General features: G+C 33.6%; 1 protein-coding gene across 1 annotated transcript in view; it reads left to right on the top strand.

Moving 5' to 3' along the window:
- The window catches only part of LOC142324788 (spatacsin-like), a 48,209-nt gene that overhangs the window by 25,013 nt on the left and 4,443 nt on the right, over positions 1–18,753 (top strand). Inside the window, exon 7 of the mRNA XM_075365786.1 lies at positions 2,377–2,530. Coding sequence (XP_075221901.1) covers positions 2,377–2,530 — 154 coding nt within the window. The remainder of the gene's footprint in view (positions 1–2,376; positions 2,531–18,753) is intronic.

The following is an 18,753-nucleotide window of genomic DNA, read 5'->3' as shown; positions in this document are numbered from 1 at the left end:
TTTCATAAAAAATTCATAAAAAACTTAATTTTTCTTTGTCTGCAATCATCGTATTTTAACTATGATAAGAACATTCCTTATAAAAAATTATTTTTTTAAACTTTCCTGTTGTCAGTTTCGTATTGTCAGTTCCAGTTTTATATTGCTTTCATTTTTTCCCTCTGGGTGGAAAATTGTTTTTGTGTTAATAATTTTCCACCAGTCCATTTTTCATTTGATGGAATTTTCAGTCTCACCAGCCATCATCAACTCTGAAAGCATTAGAATGGATATAATCAATATTTCTCTGTTCTTCACTAGTTCCGTTGTTGAGGTAGTTATTCATGCTTCCACATTATTTTCCCGGTTTACTGCTGTTCATGTATTAGTGGAGAGCTGGTTGGATTTGTAAAATTTAAATTTATTCATGCTTATGACAAAGTACTTGTTTTTGATAGGTATGGAAAATTCAACTTCAGTCAAAACCTCACTTAGATAGAAAAAACCACAATCAGTATAGTCACTTAGTACCTCGACGTACTGCTGATTTAATAAATTACTTTTTTAATAGTCAAGTCAACCAAGTTGTTTGGCATAGCCAAAACACATCATTAGTAGGTTCTGACTTTGGACAGTCTGAATTTGATATACAAGGAAGTCTTTCAAAATAGGCGTTTTTGTGGCTGCATTTTGGTATTATAAATTGAATCATAAATTTGAATCTTATTCAGCATTTAATGAGTACCAAATAGACCAAGAAGTTATTCTTTGTACCTATATTTTGAAATGTACTTCTCTGAAGGTACTACTGTGCAAAGGAAGGTTTTCTAAGCAGATATGATCATAAAGATGTGGACTTTTATTTGAAAATTAAGAAAGGGCAAGTGGGCAGGTATTTAAGTCAATGAAATATTAGCTAGAGGAGATATATCTAATGCCACTGTTGTTCCAAATTTCCTTACATTCCTCTATAATATCCTGAGAACAGGGTTCAAACTTCCACTGTAGAAGCATGGATGAATGAGTGTGAATTTTTTGAATTGTGATCAATAAAATATCACATTCATCATCACTGAGTATCATTTGAATATTAAGAGAGTGTATACTTTCTGTACTGGTTACAAAAAAAAATCCTAAGGTGACTGAATGTTATTAAAATTGTTGCAATTTAATCATTATCAGAATATTCATCTCCAGTGGTGGCTCGTGTGTAGGCACTGTGGAACTGCAGCACCCCCTATTTCCACTTGACATTAGGTAAAATTTAATATAATGAATCCTTTTTTCTTTAATTCTTTCTTTATACTTGTACAATGTATAATCCTTAAGCTTAATGTGTCAGTAGCCATCCCCCAGTTTATGAAAAAGATACAAAAATCTTTATATGGAACTGTGTGCTTCACAGTTCCAGCGGCGTGGTGTTTGGCTGTTGTGGGCACGCACACAAGGGATAGAGCACCATTGCTCCTGCAGTTCTGACCCTGGCGTGCTGGTGGAAGGTAGTTTTTTTTTACTCCATGTGTTCATGGAACATTCCTTGTTCGATCTCTTTTCTACTTTAGTTGGTGGAAGGAATGTGAAACTGGTTTAGTTGTCTTTTCTGTAGTGATCAGAAGATAGTGGAAAGCAATGGCTCTTTGATTGCCATATCTGTCCAAAAACACGCTGGAAAAGTGAAAGAGAAGGAAATTAGTAAAAAAAAATTATATATTTGTTTCTCTGTATGCAGAAATTTAAATTAAGGGCCATAGGACTTTTGTTTTTAAGCAGACATTTTATTAAGTTATTATTTAATAATACTAAAAAATATTACTGCATTGACATTTTATTATTTATTCGGTTAAATTGAATACAGTTTTTAAGCACAATGTGCTTAAAAATCGTGTACCATATTCTTGAATGTGATAAAGTGTAGAATTAGATTATTATTCTGCTTCCAGCTATTCTAATTGATTCATTCTTTTCCAGTTCATTCTTTTTCAGTTTATTTTACAAAAAAACTTTAACCATGGCCTTGAAAATGCCCAGAAAAAGGTTTTCTGGAGCAGCACCCCCACTAATTTTAGCTACAAGCCACCACTGTTCATCTCTGAAACAAGTGTTATGCATTTTTCCATATGAGCCTGATAATGTTTTCCAACATCACTTCATAATGCAAACATTGAAAATTTATGCACTATTCGGCAAGCTTTAAAATTAAAGTGATTTACAAGAGAAATCATAATGTAATTGTAGAAAATGAAATTTTTTAGGGTTTTCTGATCGGACACTTATTAAGCAAGTAAATAAGTACTGTACGTTATGGAAGTTTTTCTTTAATATACTTATTATTTTGCTTATACTAACTTGTATTTTATGTATACTTATCATTAATGATATACTTTATCTTTATTGCAGGAAGTGATAAGTATGGATAATCCATTGATTCTCATAGAGAATGGTTGTGATGATTTACATTTAGGTAAGGATATAATCATACTTGCCAATTTACCAGCAGATCAAACAGACTTCTACCTTTGTTCAGAGATTGTAAAGGCCGTTGCTAGTTCAGGTCTGTATTTCATTATTATGCTTTTTGAAATTTGTGCTGCAAATAGATTTTTCTCCAGTGTTCATGACAGTGATGACCAGGTGGTAACAGGTTGTCTCCTAAAGGAATAAAGAGTTGGTGTAAATATAATAAACACTTGGTAGATCCTCAGCAACCACCTTATAAACATAGGAGAAGTATCCCTGGGGCAGTTTTGAAAGTAAAAATACCTGTTTTTCAAGCTTTATCAGACCGTAATTTATCGATAAGTGTGTTCATTGAACTACAGAAAATGTAAATAAATCCTTCAGTAATGTAGTGTGGACAGTACTTCCAAAAAAATGTATTTATAATTTGGCGTGTATGAAGCTGTGTCTACATTTAACAAAAGAAACATTAGTTTTGTGATGTTATTCATAGACTTGGACTTCAACCTGGATATTACATGGTAAAGGCCATAAAGATCTTGACACACAATGAATCTGACAAGCTGAAAAGTCAGTTTCATATTACGAAAGATTAGCCACAAGAGAAAAGAAGGTTGCCAAGATAAAGTTGGAAGCGGAGCAGGAAGCAGAATATGGAGCTAGACTGTTTTTAGGCTGTCTAAAGATGTATTTTATTTCTACAGTTTTGAGAGTTCTATGATTTTAGCACAAAAGGAACATTTTCTCGGAAACCAAATGACCAATCAAGCCCAAATTTTCAGGCATGTCTTTACATACCCATATACACGTTTTAACAAGAGATATTTGTTGAAAATAGTTCCTGTATGTTTTATACAGTTTAATTGACCAGAATTTGATACATGTCACACTTGAATACAAAAACATTTTTATTTATTTTTTAAATCAAAATTTTTAAAAATCCTCCTCATGTTAAAATATGTATCAAGGATAGAGTAAACAGCACAAACAATTCATAATGATCAGATTAATACAAGCTGAGAAAATGCTGCTTATGTTAGTATCGGGAAGATAGGTTGGAAACAGAACTACTGTCTCCCCTTAAGATAGTTACGTGAATGGAGGCTGCTTGAATTGTAAATTAATTGCGAATATCTGGATTAGAATATGGTCCATATTAATTAAATTAATCTGTGTTTTTTTTAATATATATATATATATATATATGAAAATTTTATGTCTGAGTGAACTACAATTTGTAAATAATTTTGGGGAAGCAAGCAAAAATTCAGAATATAATTAATATTAACATTTTTTTTTATACTGGAAACATACATTTCTGTTATGAATCTATTTCTATATTTTACTTTATAACATTATTTAGATACCATTTTATCAGTTTCTTTCATTGCTTTTTATGCAGTATCGAAGATATTCATTTGAATTTAATTAGATTTAACTTTAATTTAACTTAGAGATTGAATTTAATTAGATTTAATTTAACTTTTGCACAATAGTTCAGATTTTACTTGAAATATCTTAGCTTTCTCCTTCTACAGTTTTTTAACACTTTCCAATTCTCTGCCACTCTCTTTTACTATGATTATTAAGTGAATGAAGTAAATAATTCAGTTTTCTTTCAATCTCTGTTATATTCTAATCATTCTGGTATTTGTAGCAATATTTATTTATTACTGATCTTATGAGTTATATAAAAAAACATCACTTAATAAAAATATTTTAATTGTTAACTTTAAAAAAAACTTTAAAAATTTTAATTGTTAACTTTATTTAAATATGTAACTTTAAAAAACAAAATTTTTAAGAAAAAAAAATATATATGAGAACTGTCTAAAAAAATAAAATTAAGGTTAGATATGTGAATCTACGTAAGTAGTATATGCTGCAGATCAAAATGCTGAGAAATTTTGATATTTTTAATGTTCTGATTTGGGCAATTGTTAATTATAATATAATAACACTAAAGTTAATATTAAATGCATTCTCACAAACATCATCTCTTCAAGCAGATAATATAAATAGATAAAATAATTGTGTTAAATTTTCCTGTCCAGTCATAGAACAAGTTTTTTAAAAAAATCAAGTCAATTGTTATGTATATGAAGTAAATTTAAACAAAGTTTTAGTCTTAACAGCCTCGTGGTTGTATTTTACAAGAAATACCATCAGACAGAGTGGTTGATGAATATCTTGAAACTACATTTAATAGACCTGGTTCTATTCTGGGTTGTCTTGTGACCTGGTTGTCTGGGTTGTGTATATGCGAAGCATATAAATGTTGCTTAAACTTTTCTATACTGATTTCAAGTTCCTATTAAATGATTGCATTCATGACATGAATAAATTTGTTTGTAATTACCAATTTTATTTCAGCTTTGTGTAGATGTCAACACAGTTGTAACTAAAATACATTGTACCAAAAGTATGCATTATTATAATTTATAATAAAAAGGATTTTTTTAAATATCTTGAGACTTATATAAAAAATTATTGCATTAAAGTAACATATGCTGTTGCTTATAACATAATTTTGACAGTGCTAAAGATAATGTAATGATTGAAGATAGTAAATATGAGCTGTTTTACTAATGAAGCTTCACAAATTTTGAATTACATTGCAGGGAAACTAACTATCTCATATCAGGATCAGGAGCAGAATGGGTTGTTTTTTGTTGTTTTTTTTTTTTAGATGTAAAGCAAGATTTTCAAAGTAGATAAAAATTTTAGTAATATAATGATGTGTAATTATGTCAATATTTATAAGATAGAATAATTTACATGCTTTGTGTTCATCAGTATTTAATTGTCATATTAAGAAGGATCAGAGAATAATTAATAAATTTACAAGTTAGAGGCCTTGCCTAGCCCTCCAGTAATTGTTTGATAGAACACTGATTTTTAGAATATAAAAGAGAACGAACAGTTTTGAAGCCAATTTTAACAGACCGTAAAACTATGTTCGCAACTTTAAATCTTGAAGTAAATCACAACATTGTAGATTTTCTTGTGAATAGAGTATAAAAAAAAACCTTATCTTTTTTACTCAGACCTCTTGCGATGTCCTCCTCAAAAATCTTTTTTACCTCCTCTTCCTCAAGCTTCTCTAAATTCCACCGATTCATCTGACACCTTTTCTTCAGGTTTTTAAACCCCAATCTACATTTCATTATCACCAAATTATGGTCGCTATCAATGTCTGCTCCAGGGTAAGTTTTGCAGTCAACGAGTTGATTTTTTAATCTTTGCTTAACCATGATATAATCTATCTGATACCTTGCAGTATCGCCTGACTTTTTCCAAGTGTATATTCTTCTATTATGATTTTTAAATTGGGTGTTGGCAATTACTAAATTAAACTTCGTGCAAACTCTATAAGTCGGTCCCCTCTTTCATTCTTTTTGCCCAGCCCATATTCACCCACTATTTTTCCTTTTGCCTTTTCCAATGCTTGCATTCCAATCTCCAACTATTATTAAATTTTCATCTCCTTTTACTTGTTTAATTGCTTCATCAATCTCTTCGTATACACACTCTACCTCATCATCATCATGGGTGCTTGTAGGCATATAGACGTTAACAATCGTTGTCGGTTTAGGTTTTGATTTTATCCTTATTACAATGATTCTATCGCTGTGCGTTTTGAAATACTCCACTCTCCTCCCTATCTTCTTGTTCATCATGAAACCTACTCCTGCCTGCCCATTATTTGACGCTGAGTTAATTACTCTAAAATTACCTGACCAAAAGTCTCCTTCCTCTTCCCACCGAACCTCACTAATTCCTACTATATCCACCTTCATCCTACCCATTTCCCTTTTAAAATTTTCTAGCCCACCAACCTTTTTCAAGCTTCTAAAATTCCACGCTCCGACTCGTAGAATGTTATTTTTTAGTTTTCTGGTGACCCCTTCCTTAGTAGTCCCCACCTGGAGATCTGAACGGGGGACTAGTTTACCTCCGGAATATTTTACCAAGGAAGGCGCCTCCATTATTGTTGTGTGAAAATGCAGAGAGCCACATTTTCTTGGAAAAAAAAAACAGCTGTAGTTTTTCATTGCTTTCAGCTGCGCAGTACTCAGAGGACTGAGTGACTTTGATATGGCCGTTTAAGTCATTGTGACTCAAGCCCCTAACAACTACTGAAAGAACTGCTGCCCTCTTTCAGGAATCATTCCTTAGTCTGGCTCTCAACAGATACCTCTCCGATCCCTGAGCACTCTAACCCCCTCACCAACGGCAAGGTCTCATGATTCAAGGTCTCAAAATTTACTTAAGTGTCACATATTTTTGATGGTAATGAATATAGGTAGTAAATATAGATAAATCATTTTTTTTTAATTTTAATACTGATAGATATTTCAATGGATAATGTTTTCATCTGAAAACAGATGAATTCACCTTTCTTCTTGAACATCTTTCTTTCTTCTTAAATTAGAATTTACAAATAACATAACATTTTTCCAAATAAATTAAATGGGTTTTCTTTTATTATAAAAAACTTTCTAAATTTTTTAGTATTGCTGTAATAATTTCATTATATCATAAATATATGATGTCTTTAATTTGTTGTGATATAATTCACTGGATTTTCCTTTGTCAAATGAGTACTTGAAAATTACAAAAAAAATTTTATAAAATAGCAGGGAAACCACCACTCTTGCTGGGTGCTTTTAAAAATGTATATTACCTTACCAGTATCATGTCTACACTTTACATTACATGATACTAAACTACATCATACAGAGCATATTAACTAAAGAATATGTAATAAGCTGCTCCCAATATTGATAAAAATATCACACATATCATATCTTCAGATAAAGCATTATTGCTTTCTTACTAATTATGTTTATAACAAATATAAATTTTTAAATTCAGTGAATTGTATTTTTAAAATATGTAATTATTGTTTATTTGTTGTAAATGTTTGTTTTATAGACTGAATATTTTCTTTATTTTATAAGAATATTGAATATTTTCTGAGTATTTTCTTAATTTACTGTAAGTAGTATTTGATATAAGAATGTTTATATTTCTAGGAATAGTTAGTTATATGTTGAATCTGTTTTTAGTGATAGTTATAGTTTATATTATAAGAAATCTGAAAACTGTCTGTATGTGGCTTAATGTGTATAAAATTACAAAATTATAAAAACTATTTATATTATAATGCTATAAATGTTTACTTTTAAAGTAAACTAGTGGTTTAAATAAGTACTAAACACCTGTGACTGTCATGGATTAGAAATGATTCTTATAGGGGACTGCCAAAGCTTTGTTTAAATTGCTTCTAGCTTATTCCGAAGATGTATGGATTTGTCATTAATTTTAATTCATGACTTACACTTCATGTTACTTTTGTGTGCATCTTTGTTCTGACAAGAATACTACTTGCGTTTGTTAATAGTATAATAATGATTTTTTTTCATTTTGTCTTTGTGCAGGTTCGTTTATTGACAGGAATTGGACGATACACAGAGATGCATTACATATTTCATCTTCTCAAGGACAACCAACAGTTTGAGTCTCTTCTTTCTAAAGGTCTTGATAAGGTATTAAATCTGAATATCAAACTATTGCAGAAGTTAATGTATGTGCTTGCATGTTGCTTTATGTGTGCTTGCTCAGGTAAAATATTTTAACATGAATGTAGCCTGTCAAATTTTCTGTCCCCTTTATTAGGACCTTTCATGGAAATGTTTTTTTTTTTGTTGTTATATTTGCCTCATTTTATATTTGATATGGCCTCTTTCAAAGTTCTTTATGTTTTATGCTTTTGTTCATTGTTAAATACTAATTTGCATTACCAATGATGTTAGAAAAGTTTGTATAATAAGACTAAAGTACTTATAAATTAAAATATGGTTTACTACCTTGAGGAATTTCTTCCCTCTCCAATTATAAGTACTTTAGTTATTGTAGGTTTAGAAATACATTAGAGCGATTCACTCAGGTAGAAATTCACAAGGGGATAATAAAAAAGATGTGGGGTGCCCAGAGATCAAAATCTCAGAACTTTTTTATATAAATATGTTTTTCATTTGTTAATGATGTATTTCTATTAATTTGTTTTAGATACTCTGGGCAAATTAGATTAAGCGTTTTCTTTTTGTCTTCAGTTATTTGATTGGTTTGATGCAGCTCTCCAAGATTCCCTATCTAGTGCCTGTCATTTCATTTTGGTATATTTTTATATGCAGTTATCCATCCACATTATTATTTCTACTACATTTCATTGCATTCATTTTGTTATTGTTTATTTACATGTATTAGTTCTTGCGTAGAACTTCATCCATGCCATTCATTGTTTCTTCTAAATCTTCTTTACTCTCAGCTAGAATTATTATAAGATCAGTAAATCATAGCATCTTTATCTTTTCACTTTGTGCTGTTACTCAGGATCTAAATTGTTCTGTAACATCATTAATTGCTAGTTGTATGTAAAGATTAAAAAGTAACGGCAAGGGAACATCCTTTTCTAACTTTCTTTTTTATTATTGCTTCTTTCTTAGGCTCTTTAATTATTACTGCTGCAGGTTGGTTCCTATAAATCAATTGTTCTTCTATATCTATACTTGAACCTTAAACTTTTTAAAATGCTTTTTAACATTTTAAAATTTTTTAACATTTTATTCCAGTCTACATCATCAAATACCAACTACCTAAGCCTATAAATGCCATGTGTGTTGGTTTGTTTTTCTTTATTTTCTTCTACTATTTATCTGAGCACTAAAATTGCTTCCCTTGCTCTTATACTTTTTCTGAAACCTAATTGGTCTTTTTCTAACACTTCTCCTTTCAATTCTTCTGTACAGAATTCTAGTTAAAATTTTTGATGCACGAGTAGTTAAGCTAATTGTTCTGTATTCCTCACATTTATCTGCTCCTGCTTTCTTTGGTATCATGACAGTAGCACTCAACGTCTGACAGAACTTCTCCTTTTTTGTAAATATTACATACTAGTTTGCATAATCTGTCACTTCCTCACCTGCACTGCACAGTAATTCTGCAGGAATCCCATCTACCCCACGAACCTTTCTCCCATTCAAATCCTTTAATGCTCTATTAAATTCAGATCTCAGTATTGTATCTCAATTTTCATCCTATTCCCTATTCAACTTCCTCTTCCTCTGTAACACCAAATTCTAATTCATTTCCTCCAAATAATTCTTCAATATATTCTATCAACCTTTTCTTTTATATTATAAATCGGTGTACCGTCTTTATTTAACTTATTATTAGATTTTAACTCATCTACCACAAAATTCTCCTTAACTTTCTTGAATGCTCAATCTATTTTACTAATGATCATTCTCTTTCTACTTCTGAACACTTCTTTCATCCACTCTTCTTTTGCTAATTTACACTTTCTGTTATAGTATTTCTTAATTGTCGATAGTTCCATCACTACATCGTAGAACCTTCTTCATCACTAGCATTAATATACTTTCTATGTTAATCCATTAGCTGCAATATATCCTCTGATATCCACGGTTTTCTACCAGTTCTCTTTGTTCTGCCTAAGTTCAGTTCTGCTGATTTAAGAATTTCCTTTTTAACATTCTCCCATGCTTCTTCTATGTTTTCTACCTTATCTTTTTTTCTTTTATACTCACAGCTCTTGCAATGTCCTCCTCAAATATTTTCTTTACCTCCTCTTCCTCAAGCTTCTCTAAATTCCACTGATTTATCTGACACCTTTCTTCAGGTTTTAAAACCCCAGTTTACATTTCATTATCACTAAATTATGGTCGCTGTAAATTTCTGTTCCTGGATATACTTTACAGTATATTATAGTATATATTGTCAGTACAATCAGTTCAAAGAAATGAAGACTATTATTAAATAAAAGCCAACCCAATATTCAATTATTGAATACAAATTGTACACAATTAACATCTTTTTTCTGACAGTCTCCATGATGTGCATCAGAAATACATAAGTTTCTCTAGAAAAATATTTTTGATTGAGAACATACAAACTCATGGACTGCTTCCTCTACCTCTTTGTCAAAAGACTTGTCTGCTATCATTTCTGAATGATTCAAAAAATGAAAATCACTGAGGGGGGTTGAGATCTTACTGTGCATTGGATTGAAGATACTTTTGAAAGACAGAAGATTTAGATATTTGACAGCATTGTCATATTCCTTCAAAACACCTATTCAAAATTCCACTTTTTTTAGACATGATTGTATGATATTGGCAATTCTTGAGAACTACATGCATTGCACTAGGGAGAGTATTCACTAAATTTGGTTATGTAGTGCACTAAAATTATTCCTTGTTCATTATAAAAGAGAGTCAGTATAAATTTTATTACTGATGTTTGTGTATAGAAATTTGTTTGGTTTTTTGAGAAGCTATGGTGCCATTCTTTGCTAGCTTTCTCAGTTTATAGTTGGTCATTATGAACAAGGGTAAGTGCAAAGAATGTAACCCATTGGGTTAGTCTAGTGGTGAATGCGTCTTTGCAAATCAGGTGATTTCAAAACTGAGAGTTCCATCCTAGTAAAGGCAGTTACTTTTATACGAATCTGAATACTAGATTGTGGATACTGATGTTCTTTGGTGGTTGGGTTTCAATTAACCACACATCTCAGAAATGGTTGACCTGAGACTGTATAAGACTACACTTCACTTACACTCATATATATCCTCATTCATCCTCTGAAGTACGAGGTGTGATCAAAAAATACAGTGAATGAATTTTTATAGCAGCAACTGCCGACGCTACATCCATATGCTGTAATTTGTCCAATAGCGTGATCAACTGAGACAGGCAGGGACAAGTTGTAACACGTTCGAGCTTGCCAGTCAGCTGCCAGAGTGAGGTTGTGTTTATCGTGTCTGTCGCGCAACATGTAATTTGAACAACGCATTAACATTAAATTTGTTTTAAGTTGCAAAAGAGTGCCAAAGAAGCTCATGAAATGTTAGAATTGGTGTACGGCGATAATGTGGTAACTTTGAAGACTGTGTACAAGTGGTATTATCGATTTAAAAACAGAAATGAGTCTGTTGAAGACGAGCAGCGTGCGGGATGTCCAGTAACCTCAAAAACAGTTGAAAATGTGCAAAAAGTGGAAACAATGGTTCGTTCAAACAGGCGAATGACTATTCGAGAGCTATCGGAAAACCTTAACATCTCGTACGGATCTGTTCAAAGCGAAACGACGTACGAAGAAAGCGACCAGAAAAATGGACCAATGGCTTCCTTCTTCACCATGACAACGTGCCGTGTCACACCTCGCTTCTCATTCGTGAGTTTTTGGCCGAAAAAAGTGTTCCTGTTTGTCCACATTCGCTATACTCACCAGATTTAGCACCATGCGACTTTTGGCTCTTCCCAAAAATTAAAACTGTGCTTAAAGGAAAACATTTTGACACCATTGCTGACATTGAGAGGGCCACGACCGAGCAGCTGAAAGCCCTTCCGAAAGACGCCTTCCAGAAATGCCTCCAGTCATGGAGTCAACGTTGGGATAAGTGAATTGCTAGCCAAGGACAGTACTTTGAAGGAGATTAAATCGAATTCTATATAACCTTATTACTTTTTTTAATAAAAAATTATTCACCGTATTTTTTGATCATACCTCGTAATACCTGACGGTGATTCCCAGAGGCTAAACAGGAGAAAAGTGCAAAGAATGTACTGGTTCAAAGCTCTTCAAAAAAATCTTATCGACATTTAAACATTGTTTTTTTTAATTCTGCTATCTATTCTACAATTCTATAAGGTAGTGCAGCATCCATTCAGACTCTTTAACTGCAGAATACCTTAAAATGTATGTTGTGTTGATTGATTCATCACTCATATCTACAGGATGGGTGGGAAATCCCTTTACACTAGTTATGAAATTATTAGGATATGTGCAGATTACTTTCTATGGATCTAAAATGTCTGTGTGGGTTCCACCTTGTTCAAAGCACATCTGTATGCACTTCCATGTCCAGTTGTTCATCTGCACAGCATATCGGGGTGATCTTCTCTAAATTCCACCGATTCATCTGACACCTTTTCTAAAGGTTTTTAAACCCCAATCTACATTTCATTATCACCAAATTATGGTCGCTATCAATGTCTGCTCCAGGGTAAGTTTTGCAGTCAACGAGTTGATTTCTAAATCTTTGCTTAACCTGATATAATCTATCTGATACCTTGCAGTATCGCCTGGCTTTTTCCAAGTGTATATTCTTCTATTATGATTTTTAAATTGGGTGTTGGCAATTACTAAATTATACTTCGTGCAAAACTCTATAAGTCGGTCCCCACTTTCATTCCTTTTGCCCAGCCCGTATTCACCCACTATATTTCCTTCCTTGCCTTTTCCAATGCTTGCATTCCAATCTCCAACTATTATTAAATTTCATCTCCTTTTACGTGTTTAATTGCTTCATCAATCTCTTCGTATACACATTCTACCTCATCATCATCATGGGCGCTTGTAGGCATATAGACGTTAACAATCGTTGTCGGTTTAGGTTTTGATTTTATCCTTATTACAATGATTCTATCGTTATGCGTCTTGAAATACTCCACTCTCTTCTTGTTCATCACGAAACCTACTCCTGCCTGCCCTTATTTGACGCTGAGTTAATTACTCTATAGTCACCTGTCCAAAAGTCACCTTCCTCTTCCCACCGAACCTCACTAATTCCTACTATATCCACGTTTACCCTATCCATTTCCCTTTTTAAATTTTCTACCCTACCAACTTTTTTTAAGCTTCTAACATTCCACGTTCCGACTCGTAGAATGCATTCGATAAGGATGTTAAAAAAGATGAAAATAATAATTATGTATTTACAAAGAAAAATTATATAACAATACCGACGGGTAGTTATGAAATCGGGGTCACTGCTGGAACCCCTGCTTTGGAACGTGGTTTATGACGGCGTGTTGAACCTCCGTCTGCCAGCACGGACGGAGATCATTGCATACGCCGATGACCTTGTCAGCGGAAGGACGAAAGAGGAAATACAGGCAAGGGGCAATTCTGTATTATCTTTAATCGACGAGTGGATGCAAACACATGGACTGAAACTGGCGGTTAACAAATGTAAGTTCATACACCTAACTGGGAGATGCAAGGTGGGGCCAATAGAACTGAGAACTGAGAATCGGTGACCAGCTGCTGCATCGAAGGGATAAGGTCAAACACCTTGGCGTAATAATAGATAGAGTATGCAGATTCGGTGAACACGTTACAGAAATCTGTAAAAAGGCGGAAAGGTCAGTGAACGCATTAAATAGATTTATGTGTTCGCGGGCTGCTCCTGGCTCGGCCAAACGAAGAGTAATCATGTCGGCTGTAGCCTCAGTTCTTCTGTACACGGCGCCGGCCTGGAGCAGGACAATTAACATCCAGCGAAATCTCGACAGGCTTCGGAGGGTCCACCGGAGAGCATTACTATGAGTCGCTAAGGGTTATAGAACACTTTAATATGATGCCACTTGTGTGACATCGTAAATTATATGCTGGCTTCAACGGCAAACTGGAGAGCCATCGACGGTTTGGCGAGAACGATTTTGAGGTAAAAATATGACGAAGGACGTTAATGGAGATTTTAGTTTAGGGCAGGGCGGACAGACCCGGCATGCTGAGTTGTGTCGGCTCCGATGATCAGATGGGGACTCCTGGGGTCTGTAGGCTGGGGAATCAGAAGACCGAGTCCCGGCTGCTGGGTGGGGCCCGGGAACGATATAATCGACCTCGGTCCCTTTACCCTAGTAGTTAGAGGCAGGCGAGAAAATGTTCAGACCGAGTCCCGGTCCTTGGGGTGGGGGGGTCAGCTACTACGTAGTCGGGCCTGATTAACCTCTTCCTGACGATTTGAGGCAGGCGTTGATCACAAAAGATTCAACCGGCGAGCCGAACTGGAGGCTCGTTTGAGTTTGAAGGACACTGAGGGCTGAGCTTTACTTTATTGTATGTTCAGCCCGGGGTAGTAGGGGGAAGAAAATATTTTACATAAGAATTCACCATACGTATGACATAAATAAACTACTCTGGAAACACACATGGTTGAGTAGGCTGAGAATGCAAGAATTGTTAGAAGTCATGTACAGTTTAATAGACCAGACAGTATAAACATAAAAAAAATTTATTCATATTTTTGTCAAAGTGCCCTCAATTATCCTAGTAAAGAATACTAGGACCGGTTTAAAGCACCGGTTTTGAAAGGTGCAATCACTTCCAGGATATTATTATTTTTTGTGTGTAATATTTGAAATATTAGTTAACCCTTGCAACCATTTTTTGACAAAAGTACATAAACAGCTAGTTCTAATGTTAAAAAGAATTTTAATCATATAATCCTATTTAAATTTTACTGTTCATCTCATTCATTTGCCACCCAAAAAATTATTACAAACATTACAGTATTTTTTTATAATTTTTCAAATATTAGTAAGACTAAATTCACAGAAGTAGGTATTTAAAATTAGCTTTTTGTTAATCCAGTGTAATATTGGATATCAGTACAATTCATGATACACCAGTTTGCTTACAGTTTCAAGTTTAATAAAAAAAGTAAAGATCACAATAATACTGACCTATTTGAATTTTTTTATCTTTTTGGCTTATAGTCAATGGTCCACCACTGTCACCCTGTAAAATATAAAACATCAATGCCAAATTGAGCTATTCTTTTTTGTCTCAAAATGCCTTCATTGTAGCTGTTATTTTTATTTAAAAAATAATAATGTATTTAAGATTATTAAACAATATTTCAAATGATCTAAATATCTGATATACACTTCCACACAAATAAGATCCAATATATAAATCCAACTTCTCCTTCGCTTGTATTACAAAGGTAATAATAATAATCGATGGTGTTTATTTTAAAGCGATGAAGAAACCCAATTATTATGCGGTCAAATAGTACATTTATCTGTCTTATGTTTGTTCATTTAATGTGTTATTTTTGTTAAATTTAGCGTGATTGTTAATTTTGAATTTAATTCTTGACTTTGAAGTACTAAATGTAAAATTTGTAAGTTCCAAGTAACATGTGAATTTTATATGAAAGATTTAAAATCTGTGAACTCAATACAGTTACATATACATACAAGATTTACAAATACACAATTTGAAAAAAATAATTTATGTATTAAACAATCACAACGCAGATCAGATATAGTATACGACTACGTAAATGAATTTTTTTAAATCACTTTAAGACAAAAAATAATAACAGTACCTCCTGCAATATTATTGAGAAGAAACTGTATTATAAATTGGAAAAATCTGGAAACATTTTTCCAGATTTTTATAAAGTGCAAGTCATTTTTTTATATTAAAAATGAGTAAATATTATTTCACCGTGCTATTGTATAAGTGGTACTATTTTTTTTTTTTTTTGTCTTCAGTCATTTGACTGGTTTGATGCAGCTCTCCAAGATTCCCTATCTAGTGCTAGTTGTTTCATTTCAGTATACCCTCTACATCCTACATCCCTAACAATTTGTTTTACATATTCCAAACGTGGCCTGCCTACACAATTTTTCCCTTCTACCTGTCCTTCCAATATTAAAGCGACTATTCCAGGATGCCTTAGTATGTGGCCTATAAGCCTGTCTCTTCTTTTAACTATATTTTTCCAAATGCTTCTTTCTTCATCTATTTGCCGCAATATCTCTTCATTTGTCACTTTATCCACCCATCTGATTTTTAACATTCTCCTATAGCACCACATTTCAAAAGCTTCTAATATTATCTTCTCAGATACTCCGATCGTCCAAGTTTCACTTCCATATAAAGCGACACTCCAAACATACACTTTCAAAAATCTTTTCCTGACATTTAAATTAATTTTTGATGTAAACAAATTATATTTCTTACTGAAGGCTTGTTTAGCTTGTGCTATTCGGCATTTTATATCGCTCCTGCTTCGTCCATCTTTAGTAATTCTACTTCCCAAATAACAAAATTCTTCTACCTCCGTAATCTTTTCTCCTCCTATTTTCACATTCAGTGGTCCATCTTTGTTATTTATACTACATTTCATTACTTTTGTTTTGTTCTTGTCTATTTTCACGCGATAGTTCTTGCGTAGGACTTCATATATGCCGTTCATTGTTTCTTCTAAATCCTTTTTACTCTCGGCTAGAATTACTATATCATCGGCAAATCGTAGCATCTTTATCTTTTCACCTTGTACTGTTGCTCCGAATCTAAATTGTTCTTTAACATCATTAACTGCTAGTTCCATGTAAAGATTAAAAAGTAACGGTGACAAAGAACATCCTTGTCGGACTCCCTTTCTTATTACAGCTTCTTTCTTATGTTCTTCAATTGTTACTGTTGCTGTTTGGTTCCTGTACATGTTAGCAATTGTTCTTCTATCTCTGTATTTGAACCCTAATTTTTTTAAAATGCTGAACATTTTATTCCAGTGTAAGTTATCTATAAACGCCAAGTATGTCGGTTTGTTTTTCTTTAATCTTCCTTCTACTATTAATCTGAGGCCTAAAATTGCTTCCCTTGTCCCTATACTTTTCCTGAAACCAAATCGGTCTTCTCCTAACACTTCTTCCACTCTCCTCTCAATTCTTCTGTATAGAATTCTAGTTTAAACTTCTTTAACTTAATTCTCTCAACATCTCCCAAGAAAGTGAAATTCAAGCAAACAATGTCAGCCCTGAAAATCATGTGCACTGTGTTTTGTGATAGACAAGGGCCATTGGTTGTTGATTTTTTGCCTTGGGATGAAGTGATAAATAATGAGTCATATTTTGAGAATGATTAAACTGAGTCATGCAATCCAAAACAGAAGGAACGGAATGGAAAGATGGCGGGAGATTTTATTAACTTCCTGCAAATTGCAGAACATGGACAAATGTCCCTTGCTGATGTCATTCGTTTATCGGGTGGGTCATTATTTATTTAGTGGCAGTTATATAGATTGTTGTGTTTTTATTTACGGATGGAATTGTTGTTTGTGTTCTGGTCCTTTAGACCAGTGGGGATAATTGACCGGGGCTGATCACGGGAGACTAGGTGCATATAAGCTTTGTTCTCCCTGCGTGATTCCACTTCATTCCCTTGAAGTCCTTTCAGTGCTAGCACCTTCCGGCCTAACAGGAATATGCCTTTCGGGGCCCTAGTGTTTGGAGGAAGCAATCCGTTCCTCTCTCCAAAGGGAGTCACATGTACGGATCGGTACAAAATTGTAAGTTTTGGAAAGGATGTTGGGTGTTTGGTGAGGTGAAGTTACAGGACTTTCTTCCCTCTGGCTGTCATGCTGCTACATCTCAGCTGAGCTCGGTCAGCCGAACTCCAGCCCGTGTCGGTGGGCCTCTTATCATTCTTTGTTCTTTTCTTCTTAAGCCTGCCTTTCCATAAACCAGCTGTAAATAAATTACAGACCATAAACCTTGTATTGTCCTGTGGCCCTGAAATGGGCATCATGGGCAGGCCACTTCTCTCTTCTGGCTGACGACTGCTGGGCTTTTCTACCTCATTCGTTGCTCTCATTTGTCTTCTTGAGGTGAAAAAAGAAGTTTGGATCTTAGAGTATTATTTACATCATGTTCACAAGTGTTGGGGAGTGGCAGTCGCCTTTTGTTAACACTTTCGTGAAATTAGAAGCTGAAATGAAGACTGTTCTTTGAAAAATCTTTAATTTTAAAATCATCCAGACATATGTTTATCCTGGAAGGGTTTGGGGGGATTGCGAGGCTGCCATCAGTGTTCTAATCACATGAAATAGACACAAGCAGAAAAAGCACATCCTCAAGTTTAAAGGGGGGATGTGTAATCCCCCCCTCTCACACATAGCTTCAAATCAAATTGATTTCCCACCATACAGTACTAAGCTAGTGACTACCACTTGTTCCTGCATTTAAAGCAGCACCTTGGTGGTCTGTGCCTTGGTAACAGTGACAGCAACATCAATAACAGCCATTCAGCGATGGTTAACTTTTCAGGCAGCAGATTTCTATGAAGCTGGATTGCAGAAGCTAATCACACTATATTATAAGTGCCTAAATCTAGGTCGGGATTATGTAGAATTGTAGGTTAAGATCCAGGCTTTCAGGTTAAATTGAAGGATAAATTCTTTCAATAAAATTTGCTTGTTTATTGTACCAAAGCGGTTCTTGTAAAAAAACATACTTCATTTCTATTACCTCAACAAATTAATAGTAAATGCAAAAATGGAAAAATCTGATTAGTTCAAAATTATAGGTTAATTTATGTGTGGAAGATCATTCTGCCTACTGAAATTTTCATTGCTGTATGATTTAACCGACATAAATTTCTTCAAATGTCTACTATACCCTCACTTTTCATCAGAACTTTTTCTTATA

Source organism: Lycorma delicatula, chromosome 5 (assembly GCF_047948215.1).
Source record: "Lycorma delicatula isolate Av1 chromosome 5, ASM4794821v1, whole genome shotgun sequence".
NCBI lineage: Eukaryota > Metazoa > Arthropoda > Insecta > Hemiptera > Fulgoridae > Lycorma > Lycorma delicatula.
The sequence above is the reverse complement of the archived record's forward strand: the minus strand, read 5'-3'. Positions and strand labels throughout refer to the sequence as shown.